Consider the following 13,461-nt stretch of genomic DNA (forward strand, 5'->3'; position numbering starts at 1 on the left):
GTGCGTGCGTGCGTGCGTGCGTGCGTGCGTGCGTGCGTGCGTGCGTGCGTGCGTGCGTGCGTGCGTGCGTGCGTGCGTGCGTGCGTGCGTGCGTGCGTGCGTGCGTGCGTGCGTGCGTGCGTGCGTGCGTGCGTGCGTGCGTGCGTGCGTGCGTGCGTGCGTGCGTGCGTGCGTGCGTGCGTGCGTGCGTGCGTGCGTGCGTGCGTGCGTGCGTGCGTGCGTGCGTGCGTGCGTGCGTGCGTGCGTGCGTGCGTGCGTGCGTGCGTGCGTGCGTGCGTGCGTGCGTGCGTGCGTGCGTGCGTGCGTGCGTGCGTGCGTGCGTGCGTGCGTGCGTGCGTGCGTGCGTGCGTGCGTGCGTGCGTGCGTGCGTGCGTGCGTGCGTGCGTGCGTGCGTGCGTGCGTGCGTGCGTGCGTGCGTGCGTGCGTGCGTGCGTGCGTGCGTGCGTGCGTGCGTGCGTGCGTGCGTGCGTGCGTGCGTGCGTGCGTGCGTGCGTGCGTGCGTGCGTGCGTGCGTGCGTGCGTGCGTGCGTGCGTGCGTGCGTGCGTGCGTGCGTGCGTGCGTGCGTGCGTGCGTGCGTGCGTGCGTGCGTGCGTGCGTGCGTGCGTGCGTGCGTGCGTGCGTGCGTGCGTGCGTGCGTGCGTGCGTGCGTGCGTGCGTGCGTGCGTGCGTGCGTGCGTGCGTGCGTGCGTGCGTGCGTGCGTGCGTGCGTGCGTGCGTGCGTGCGTGCGTGCGTGCGTGTGTGCGTGCGTGCGTGCTTGCTTGAGCGAATGAGACAGGGAGTGTTTTTCTGTCTATCAGCGCCGACACAGTCTCAAGTTTGGCGTGGCGTGGCGTGGCGTAGTTCGTCTTGCAACAACGTTCGAAATCGATTGGACGAGTGGCCTGGGCAGAGATTGTATTGTCTACCCAAGAAGGCTATCGATCGATAGGCAGACAATCGACCTATCCTGATAATGCTAAGCTGGGAATAATTTGTTCGGAGAACGCGAAAAAATTTTCTACCTAGGCGAACAGATGGACCACCATATAAATTCACTGAGGTGGACAGTTAGTAGTCTGGTGGAACGTAAATTGTTGTGACGTCTGTGACTGGAAAACGTTAGGAGCAGAAGCAAAGTAGCTAAGCATAATGGAAGTAGCCACAACCGTTTCATTTGATTTACATCAATGGTTCGAATTTATTGACTGGATGTATATCAATCTTCAGGACAACAGTAACTGTTAAAATCTGAATAAACCGCGGAAAAGACTCAGAATGAACTGAACCTCTAAGGGAAACTTTCCACAGACCAAGCCGTAGCCGGGCAACATTTATTTTTGTGATCTACTTCATCAGACAAATAAATCTTGAAGTCTAACAGTGAACACGTGACTTACTCAAATTCATCCTGATAGGTAACATATGTCGGAGGGACTTTAGACGTCTATCAATTTGGTTTTCACGGGAGACTTAACTAAATCCCTCGTTTATGGTGTTCTTCAACTTAATGTGCTGCACAAAGACCGCCTCATCTTTGAGTTGGTACGAAATACGAGATATTGTAGTATATTTTCATTAAAGGAACTACTCACGAGTTTGCTGAGAACTCTTCGACAGTCCACGATCGGTTTCACCCTTCTTCTGTTTCATCAGATGGGCGCGGTCTCTCAGTTTGAACCCAAGTTGGACTGATTTCAATAAATACACTCATTTGCAAATCCATTTGGTTTTCACTAGAGACTAGACTGAGCTCACGTAGAACATAAGATCGACGGAAGCTGGGGGCTGCGTCTGCATGGTGGGCCCCAAGAAGGGCAAAACTAATCGTGGGTTGTCGATGTGAATAGTCACCTTATCTAACACTTTTTAAACTCGCTATGAAACGAACTGAAAAGTAAACGTCTTTTAAGAGGGATCATTCCACGTCGGATCCCTGCATTCCAGCCTCACGATATTTGAATTGAAATTGAAGTCTTTTGATACATCACTCTCCAATCCCCGAAATGACCCCAGTAGATGTCTTCGTAAAAACAGTTTTCCTTTCTATAAGAACTAGGATGAAGATCTCTTATTCTGAGTTTTTCTACCTTTAGGCGGCACCTCGATTACGTCTCGTAAGTATGCTTGAACAGTCCAGGACAGGGGAAGCTCGTGAGTGCCCTTCCTTATCGAAATCAACCCGCACGATTTCGCCCAGCCCTATTTGACTAGCTAGCAAAAAGCTTCCAACAACTTCAGTGCGGCACACGGCTATACACACCTAGGACTTAAGAACAGCGCAAGTCCGTTAGCAACAGACAGATGGCTGAACAAATGCCATCCACAGACCAGCTTCAGCCGGTCGTGAAAACACGTATGAACGGTGTCTCATGTGACGGCAGGATAACGCCCATCTTGAAGTTGTGGGTATAACCACTCAAACAAGCCACGTGATAGGCACAACTAGCACAGTATAGTGTGGGCGTAACTCACGATGGCGAAAACAGACAAGATTACCCCTTCCAGGAAAGAGGCCATCACCCAAAGATTTGAGGCCAGTAACGTGAGATGATCATTTTTAGAGGAAAACCTCCCGACAATGGCGCAAATTACTTTGTGATATTCGTTACCTGGACACCCGCCTTTTCTATTTACCCAACCTAAATTTTTGTGAGGGTGATAAGAGAACTTAATTTACAGTCGTAAAGCACTCAGTTGTCTCTGGTAAGGACCGCGCGTCATATGAAACCATCGGACGTTTGGATCCCTCTTAGAGAAAACAAGATATAAAACCAGTTAGTCTTCAGTTCGTCCTCGCAGGTTGTCTAAACTGTACTTTCGTGATCCATGAAAAGCCCATTTAAAGAGTTGATCGCGAGAAGAAATATGACATTAAAGAAACTTGCTACTTGTTCTTGTCTCGCAAAATATGCCTCACAAGTCAACTTCTGATGGGGGTTAGAAGGGGTATACAGCTTAAAAGACGTAACCATAAATTTATCATCCGGGGGTCCCTATTTCCAGTTATGCACTTGAGTTCATTAGTATACTCTGGCAAGGTCAGTGGAGATTGACCCTTTGGGGGGGGGGGCATCCCAATCAAGACTACTTAGGTCGTCCCCAGTGAATTAACTTTGATTTAGAAGACTACTGTAAAAACACGTCAAAGTTCTTGCAGTCCGTGAAAGGAGAAGATACTTACCAGTCGCTCTGACAACAAGAACCATCGAGCCTGAGAGATGGAGTAGACTGATTCGTTCCACGGAAGAACACAGTGGATAGTTACCGCTGTTCTGGAGATAACATGAAGGTAGGAGGAAGATTGCAAACCTTACTTGATACCTCAAGGTCGTTAAAATGCGTAGCTTGTCTCTACGCATCAAATAAAGACTCTATCTTGATTGACGGAAATAGTTGGGGGATATAGAAGCATCTCCTGGACTGAGGAAAGTGACCAATGTGAGCCATGCCATAGGTATCTTCCCAAACGGCCTGGAAAGTTTGGTTGGTTCCGGGAGTCTTACTCAGTCTGCTTGCGTGTACAGTTGGATATTCTGTTCCTTCTAGGGTAAATACGCTAGATATTCGAAGAAACCAGGGATCCGTGAGTCATACCAAACTAGAAATCCTGATCACACCACACCTGGTCACCATCAATGTGTATTTTGAATGCCACAAGATGATTCAGTTGAGTCTCTCGGCAAGAATGCACCAGTGAGTCCAGTTAGTCACTTGCGTACAATCAAATGACGTCATCAGTACGTGGCTGAGTAGAAATTTACATTCTAAGTGACGGGAGAAGTTACCCTCTGCGCAATCAAACTGAGCGGTACAATAAATACTATTTAAGTTTCTCTGACCTGCGTGGTTAGTTCGTAAAACTACGCCAATTGCTATCGAAAGGAAACACACGGAAAACTGCTCACCCGTAGGATATCAGGTATGTTGGAGAAGGCTTTAGATGAAACTAATTCTAGGAATACGGATTCTAATAATTTCAGTTGATCGTACACCAAATTTCGCGCGCTAAATTTGAAGGTATGGTGACATCGACAGCCATTTGCAACTAAGAATGCCAGTAAGAGGTGCTCAGGTGGTAAGGCATGAGTCTCCTGACTGGAAGTCCCGTAGTTCGAACCCAACCATTGGCATCTCAGATTCGTGAGAACGAAGAAGGTAGCGAACACAGCTTGTTTTCCTCTTGGCTAATACATAACAAATTTATTTGGTAGCAGAAATCATGTGGGATAGGTTAAGATCGGGGCTACATACAATTTAGAGAAATAGAAATCAAAGGAAGGGGGGTTGGATGAGGGATAGGTCAATGGGTCACGGAATCAGGTGAGTGATGTCGATGTCAGACAGACTTGTGGGACCGGATGTTTCGTAGACCAGTTCAAGTTCAGAGGTCACACAAGGTTCTTTTGGATGCAAAGTTACGGATCCAGCAGTCGGATTCCAATCGCCTCTGCGATCGATAGTAGTCTGGATCGTACCAGTCGTGACCGGTTCAGAGGTACCCGGTATATGATGGTGAAGGCTTGTTCCTCGTCTATGACATGAATTGTTTTCGGCCAAATTGCACTTGAGCCTGGTTTCTTCCCACTACGACTCAGAGATACCGGACTGTGTTCTCACATTCTGTCCGACAAATGCTCGGCACGAGCATACGAATGAGTACACACAAAAGCTGGTGGTAGAACGTGGCAATTTGGCCTTCAAGCAGAATTTTATAGTGGGGCTGGAGTTGAAGTTCAAACATAGAGTAGCGGCCAAGTATGTCGTAGCAACGGAGTTTCTAAGACTTCTGGTGATTAGTTCCCTTGTTTGGCTGAGGCAATTTGGCAGAATCTTATCAAGTGGAATGGTAGCTGCGTACCGAAAGGTTGTCATAGCCGAATGGTTATTGCTCCATTCTACTTGAATCTAGGCAGAGCCTCGCGTTGATAGCAGTCTGTCCAGAGAGCCTCGTGACGATTCATTCGCAAGCACGAAATTCAGAGGAGTTTCGGTCAACAATAGGCCCATTTGCAAATGAGTAAGTGTCTCGAACTACTTATAATTTGTTATCCAATCACCAGAAATGGTTTATGGGGGGTCGAGAGTAGGCCAGTTTGCTGAGCCTTAAAATGGAAAGGAAAACACTAGTGGCTTTTCCGTTTTCTCACTAAACTTTTGAGTAGTATAGAGGAAGGCTCTGAAAACTTTAATACTGGTCCAGTGAAAACATGAGGTAACTATTCAGTTGAAAAAATTATAAGCGATGTTTTCAGTTTATGTTGGCGAAATTGTTGCATATATTTCAGAATCAGTCCCTCGGGTGTTCAACAGAGGTTAAGCGACCAAGTGTGCGTTCTTTAAGCAAAGTTGCAGACAAATATCGTTTCAGAAGAGCTTGGTAAATAATCTGTAGTTTTTATTTGGGCAAAGTTTCGCTTTTGACACAAAAGTTTCACCAGGCCGTTAATTGACATTCAACACTGATCTAGTGTGAAGAGGACTTATTGATTGGTTCCCCGTCTGTCTAATAGCCTGGCCAATTTGGTGACCTGTTCAGTGGGCCTGGTGAAACTTTTGTGTCAAAAGCGAAACTTTGCCCAAATAAAAACTACAGATTATTTACCAAGCTCTTCTGAAACGATGACTTCTCAATCAGTTCCAAAAATTTTTCAATTAATTGTAGACCACTAGTTAGGATGAAAAGAAACGTGTGTAAAACAAGCAAACTTCAGAGGTTAAATTTAGTGTCCTGTCCAATAGAACAGACGATTTCCGCGTACTCAAAGGAGCCCAGCTGTTAGGTGGGACAACGACACTTTGTTATTCCCGACTTCCTCACAAAATTCGCAAAGTTCGTTCATCCACACTGGGAATACGTACTGTGACATTTGGTCTTGACTATGGTGGGTGTATTCGCTCGACTCACAAATGTTTATTTTTAACAAACTCGGGAAACAACAAAACATCAGTGCTGGGTGAGCAAAAATATCGTTTTGAATTTGCGTGACTGTGAGGCCGCGAATCTGGACATTAATCCAGGGTGGTGGGAGAACGACAGCGAGAGACGACAGCGTGGACAATCGAATGGGCGATGAGAACAATACCGACGATGGAAGGGAGGGAGCAGTTGCCTGTGGACAAGTAAGAACAACAAAATGGCCAGAAAGCACATTCTGATTGGACGACTGTATTGCGTGATTGTATCGATCCAAGAGATCCAGGGTCCATGTAACGATCGGTTGGTTGCATACGATCTAGGGCAGAGGTGAGATGAGCTACATGTGAAACCTGATGACTTTGGTTCATTAGGGATACACCATTTGATTCAGTAGAATCGGTTGCTGAACGAATGCATTTCTGGATCCTAGATTCAGTACTTTGACGCGAAATGCTCCGGACAGCATTATAGCAGGCTAGGCTTCTGAGTGTCTTAAAATCACTTCGAAGACTCGTATGCCCATAAAGATCAGATGAATCGTCGTACAAATGTTCTAACCCCCGCAAGATAAATTATTCGCAAGAGTGTGCGATAGATTAACGGAAATTCATCACTTCAGGCGTACCGTGTGAAACGCCGTGCTGATCTTTTCCTTTCCCAATCAAGCGAGAACATGCCGGCTGTTCATCGACCCAGCATGCGTACCGAACTCCTAACGCCAGAACAAACTTGCCATCACTTTCGTTCGGGATTAATTTCTCGACCGAAATACCTCCGAAACCACTACAAGCGTCACAGATTATCTCCTTGGCCTGTGTAGCTATACTCTAGCGTTTGCCTTGAACATGGCTTGTGAAAAATGTACTATGATAGGGCAAAATGCAGCTAACCACTACTAAATCGCATGTAGCCGTAAAGTTCACACAGAGCATTTCGCTGCAGCATTAAACTGATTCAGTCAAACGAGAAAGCTCATGAGTCATGCGAGTAAGACATCGATCGGTGACGGGCTATGACCTATCATGTCATTCCGATGAGTCATTCCTATTCTCCTGACTCTTCACGTGCCTGTGAGTAGTCATCACTCTTTGCATTGGCTCTGGCCCACCCTGCGACAGAAATTTGAAAATTGTCTCTGACCGCGAGAAAACTTGAGCGCGGCTCGATTAATAACACGATTGCTTAAATCTGGCAGTATTTAGCTTTAGCACCTGTACAGCACTCTTTGGAAGGACCACGAGTTGCGGGTTCGTGTCCAACCAAGGACCCTGTCCAAGAAATGTCGAGGTACGGTCCGCTGTGGAACTGATGCCTAAGAGGCCCCAGAAATGGAGCTAACACGCACTAACTGATTTTCCACCAGACAGATGGAATTTAGTCGAGCATGTGAGCTGAGGGGCAGCGTCTGCGGTAGCTGAGCTGGTAAGCAAGTGTACGCAGGATTGTGTCCCGACCAAGGGTTCTGTCTTTTCGTTTACATCATGTATTCCTTCATCCATATTCAATTGATCTTTTCACTATGATAGCTTGTGCGCAACTGCCTGGGCAAATAAAACTTCCATCCGATAGCTTTGACGTAAAAAAGTGATTTTGCTTTCTGGTAGAACGAAAACTACTACTAATAAGAGAACTTCACTGAGTTAATCGATAACTGCTTCTCAGATGCGCGATGAACAGAATTTAACCAGTTATGCTCCGAACTCATCCCTGCAACGTTTGTCATCGCGATGATGATGACACTGAGTTATGTCATCGGCACTATAGATACAGTAGAATACGTATGAGTCAATTACGAAATTGGTTGTGCTCCCCCGTCATCGTTGGTGTCAGTAATTATGTCAGGACAAGAAACAGATGTTTTGTAACATACTCTGCTTAATGAAAAACACCGGTTAGCGATTTCCTGGTCATTCTTCATTGATAGGATGCTCTAAACTAAATGAAAACAGTCAAAAACAACGTTGCAAGCACATCCAACGTAAATTGGGTCCTCAATTTGACCTTCAAAAGGTCGAACGTGGGCAACAATTGGTAGAGAATCCTTCTTTCGAAACACGCAGAGAATAGGAAACAAACATATCACCCAGTGAGATCTAGGCATATCTTAAATATATGAGCACAACTCACTCAACAGATTTCTTTAGTGAGGTGAAGATTTTTAATGTTCCTAAATGAATGACGGTCGAGAAAACCGTGAAAAACGAGTGGACTTATTAGCAGTTCGCAATCTCCCACAGACAGAGTCGGCGAATCGCACATCTGCTCACACGAGCCCCTTGTCGATCAGAACGTTTTACGGCATTGGTTTAAGCAGCCCGTCTCGCCTGTAGTCCGGACTATGTATCCTATAGCCCACTGGGCAGCATCGTGAAAGTGAGCTTGCTAAGTTATGCACGCGTGACGTGCATAATGACTGATTCTTTTGTTTCAACAGTTACCCACAAACAATTAAAAATATGTTCTTAATTGCCTCAGAAACCTGTTTAACCTTTCGCAAAGGGGTAGTGTCAACATTTTTGGTTGCCTGTCAAAAACAAGTGCTTACCGGCTCCATTACCCCCCTTCCAAACAATTACGCCGTCTGACCGGACTTATCCAGTCCACTTTAGTTTTGGATGCCTCGTGAATATCATCATTCTATGCCTGCCCCAAAATAACCATGGAATTCAAATTCAACCAGTCCACGGTTGAATTGATTAGTCCCGGGATTTAGAGAACACGGATGGTGTGACAGACATGTCATTTTTCTATAGACACCCTACTAAGACCTTGAACAACAGATTTTACAGATCTGACGATTGATTCGTTTGAACTTGAGCAGTTTCAACAGAATGTTACACACACCCTAGCTCATTGGAAAGTTTTTAGTGTTTGTCATGGTCAGACCAAAGTCCACTCGAAGACTCCTGGGATCAGGATCTGCGGATGCAGATAGATTTGTCTGAAAAATGCCTTAATTAGGGTCTACTAACTCCGACAGGTGGCCGAAGTTCAGATTTGGAAATCTGTGCTATGCCTATTATAAACAAAAACTCCTTTGTTTTCTTAGACAACAATGTTGTTTCTCCCTCCCGTCCAGGATACTTCCCTCAGGTACACACTTCACTATAAATCAGCTTAAGCTGCTGTCGACCTAAAACCAAAGTATCTGTCCTGAATATTCAGTTAATTGTATCATGAAATATGATAATGAGAACTCAAAATCTGGTATTAAGTTATCCACGTCCGCGTCCACTATATACAGCATCAAATTATTTCCACCTATCTAGTTCATACAAGCCAGTATCCCAAAAAGATTGGGTTGCGACAACATGACTTATTTCACCAGGACCACAGTCACGTTCTTACGGCGGACGACAAATGTTCAGGAGCCACTGATCTGCGATCGACTAGGCACGTGGGCGATAATCGTACTGCTAGACTGAGCGTGCATGTGTGCCTGTGTGTCAGCGCTTATGAGCGAATTCAAAAGCGTTTGTATAAAAAGGGGTTAACAGCAAAAATAAAGAGAGTACAGCTCAAGAAAGCTATCGGGGAGAAAAGGAAAAAAGCCGCAGATTAAAGCAACATTCACTCGTGTTCTATAGAGTAGCGTGTTTGGATAGTGGCGTGCTTGAGATAAGTAATATCTGGTGATTAGTTGCTAAACCAGAACAAGATTTGGAGACGGACACATATATCAGCGAATAGAGAAACGCAAACACTCCCAGAGTTGTTATGGCACTAAGCTTGCGAGCTGTAAACAGCCGATTCTCTCCAATCTGGTTTCATACTTAGACAAAAACTCGCATTGGTTGGAATACTGGACGCTGTATGCCTTCGAGCTCAGAGTACACTACGGCAAGATGATTGATTAAATGATAGCTCAGATATAGTGTGTGTGTGTATGTGTGTGTGTGTGTGTGTGGACAGCGAGGTGGCGTGAAACCAGAATTTTTCAGAAATGGGAGACCAATGTATCAGATATTGCACAAAAGCATATATTCCATATCTTTCATTTGATCCACTCATTCTGGGTCGTCCCCTGTGATTTTTTACCCCCTGCCTTAATTGACCAAGTACCAATATGCCTTTCTGATTTGGAAGGCCACCTGGTTGCTGGAAGAGATGGGCCTACTCAAGCACTGTTCAAAGATGTAGAATACTGTCACAAGAACAAGAATTCGTTCCAGAAATTTAGGGGTAGTCGCTGGTCGCACATGTGTTCAGAAAAGGTGCCAGATTTTGCAATTTCAACCATAGGTATATAAGTGACATGCGTTTAATAGCGTCCTACTGGATTCTCCCATACTGTGAGGCCTACCTTCGCCACCTGCGGCGCAAGCCAGATTTTGACCTGGAGAAAGTGTATCACGTCAATCACTTTGTCAGCACTGACCAACAATCGCGGTTTTTCTTGATCTTAAAGGAGCCTCCACCTCATCTGCAAACCTCTGTTGACAGATTAGTTCCAACTTTCCGTAGCCTGAGAAGAATGTCCTTGAATTGTGTAAGGGGTTTGTCCCCTCTCTTCTATTTGTTCAGTTTTGTCATCGATGTTATCAAGGAGTGTACATATCGACGGACCGTGACGCCAGCAAATAAAAAAATCACATCCGAAGAGAGATTACAGGAACTGGGTTATATGGGTCACATTGTTTCGTAATTTGACCATTAATTGCCCTTGCAAAGTATTTCAACCAAAGTATCTGCACATTTGGAGGGCAAAACTGCCTACACGCAATTCGGAAACTTGAAGGACATGGGAGGCATGTTGTGATTTCCTACCCGGTTAGGATTCACCTGCCGATGTGCATCGAGCTTATGTCAGTTGGACTTCATAAAGTACGCTGGGTCAATCCCGCTGATGCTATTTTGCTCCGATATGATGCTCATATGTGTCCATCTCAATGCAGTCTAAAGTTGAAGGGGCCTTAATGTAGCTCGTCTTCCTTCTGGACATGGAATTTCTTCGTATTTCCTTACTCTTACCTTTTCTCCTCCCCTCTCAAATACTCTGGACTCTCCGGTGTGTTGGGCCTACAGCGGTGCTCTAGGCGACTCTAGGTGATAATCGCTTCGCAGAACGAACTGAATAATTGCTAATACTAGCCTAGATATATGTGTGTGACCTTTGGCTGATGGCCTTGCAAATACCTTCTCCTGTCGCCCCTCCCATTAATATTTCTTCGGACTTACACCGGTTGGGAGGAGTTGAGCCAGATAGGTGTGCGGCGCAGCACAATTCACTTGTAGCGCACCAATGATAGTTCACGGAGGTCTATCGGAGTGACAGGCCAATCAGAAAACGAATGCCAGTCTATAAACTGCCTCAGTGTAACACCTGATTTGCAAATGAGTGTATTTCTCGAGAACATTCCAATTGGGGTTCAAGTGAAACGTAAGGTTGATGGACACCAGGGGACTGCGCCTACCTGATGAGCCCCAAGATGGGTAAAACCGGTCGTGGACTGTTGAAGAGTTTTCAGCAACCTTGTGAGTAGTTTCCTTCATGAAGCTGACCCCTAAGCTTTAGGACAACCTATGCTGTAAGCGAGTTAAGCTAGTGTGAGCTGTCTTCGCATAATGATGTCCCACAGAGACGTAACATTGTCAGCCAAAAACTCATTTTTGCATCATACCTGTACATCTAATGGGTAATGGACACAAACACCACTGTGACTATGCAAGTCTTTGGAACATACGTGATAGGAGCTTCAGAATGGTTAAACTCGGAAGTGTATCTTTGATGAATCGCTGGAGTTTTGGCAATTCACATACGCTATTTTAATAGACTGAGAGGCCCCGAGGTGATCCCTGGTTGGAGACGATTCTCACAAGGCCTTTAAATCTAAATTAGTAGGGAAAATACTTTTTAGAAGTGAACTAGGACACTGGGAAAGAGATAATAATTTCACGGTTGGGGGTAGTTGAGTGTGTCGCCACAAAAATTACGATAGTTGCGTTTAGTCAAGAAGAAACTGTTGATATATCACAGTGTGCATCAACCGATTAAAATGTCATTCGACTAGGCCTGGCAAAAGCAGTCATTCTGGGTAGTGGATTTGTTTACCCATCAGGCACGAGAGACCATTTTGGAGACAGAAGTTTTCACGGCGTAGTCCACATTGTTCCAGTCAAGAAGATGTTTTATCCCGGGATTTTCCTCATGAGGGAGCTATATTTGAAACTGGGGAACCGGATTTTTTTCCTTAGAATTCTGTCGTTGTTATAACGAGATGTCTTGGTTAGGAAAATTCGATACAGTAATAACAAATCACTGGTAATAATACACCAGTAATTGTAAGAAAGGTTAGATTCCTGAAGACAACCCCAGAACGTTTAATGAGACCGTAAAACTCCACCAAAATCTCAACATGGAAGCCGACAAGCATCCAAGCTAGTAAATCACTCCAGAAAAAGCCGATGAGTGTTCAGGCACACCACAGAAGCACGACCGATTGTGATCAGTGTTCAGGCATTTCATAGAAGCGCGGTCGATCTTGATTGGTGTTCACTATCAGATAGACTGGATAAATGTCAAAAAGTGCCCTCTAACTAGCGCGGTGTCGTTGTAATCTTTGCACTCGCACACACTCACTTGTTGCAAAAAAGCTATTGTGTTCCTTGTCGGTGAGTCTGTTTCCGACACTAGGCATTGAAGCAGGGACAGCGGTCATAAATAATGATAGTGATGATAACTGCCACGTAGTCATAAGGGAGGATGGAATTAAAAAAGAATATAAAGAAAGAAACCGTGGGGTATTAGCGCTAATAAGCCTTCTGTACGTAATAAAAACAATCAAAGATAAGTTGCTCACCGCTTTGGACGGCATTAAACCATAAGCGATTGAGCATTTTGTCGAAGTAAGGTGCCACCTTTAGGGTTAATCCAGCATGATTTGTGAACCTCACCTGAAATAAGCTTGGCACACAACGACAGATAAACTTTAGCAAGGCAGTCTGGCTAAAAATGACAGCGTGCGTGCTGCTGGTATCGGTTGTGTGCCACGTCCTTAGGGTTCACAACCACCTACAAGCGGGATCACGTGAGCCCAAGCTAGGATGGCAGTAAGATCCTACAACACAATTTGACAGCAACCACTTTCATTTTACACCATCATATCAAAGCTTCTCCTTCACGAACCTTTCTGCAACAGTCGACTGGAAAAACAGACAACGATTTTTTTTCGGTAGAGGCGGTTAGGCGTACGCAGCACATAGAACTTCTAGTTATTCGCTTGTCGTCAGACCTCTAACGAAAGTCAACTCATTGTCCGTCAGTCAGACTGTAAAGCTGCGTTACCACCTGTCAGATACATTGGTTTTACGTGGATTCGAGCAAAATGTCTTATTTATGAAATCCATCAGTCGGATATTCCACAGGTGGGCACCCCGAGTTTCAATTGGCACGATATTCAAGCCAACGCAGAATATTCTGTCGAATATTATACCAAATGAAACCTGATGAGATTTTTTTACGGCACATTCAGTCGAAGAATGTCATGACAAAAGCGAATGAGGTGGAAATTCAGTTGGGTGTTTTATGAAAACCAAATTGTTGTGCGAGTGAAAGGAGAACCT

At 45.4% G+C, this 13,461-nt stretch overlaps 1 protein-coding gene across 1 annotated transcript in view; it reads left to right on the forward strand.

The window, feature by feature from the left end:
* The window catches only part of T265_11133 (hypothetical protein), a gene marked incomplete at both ends in the record, with an annotated part of 15,655 nt that extends 13,982 nt beyond the window's left edge, over positions 1 to 1,673 (forward strand). The window contains one exon of the mRNA XM_009177708.1: positions 1,422 to 1,673. Coding sequence (XP_009175972.1) covers positions 1,422 to 1,673 — 252 coding nt within the window. The remainder of the gene's footprint in view (positions 1 to 1,421) is intronic.
* Between the last annotated feature and the right edge of the window lie 11,788 nt (positions 1,674 to 13,461).

Source organism: Opisthorchis viverrini (assembly GCF_000715545.1).
Source record: "Opisthorchis viverrini unplaced genomic scaffold opera_v5_450, whole genome shotgun sequence".
NCBI lineage: Eukaryota > Metazoa > Platyhelminthes > Trematoda > Opisthorchiida > Opisthorchiidae > Opisthorchis > Opisthorchis viverrini.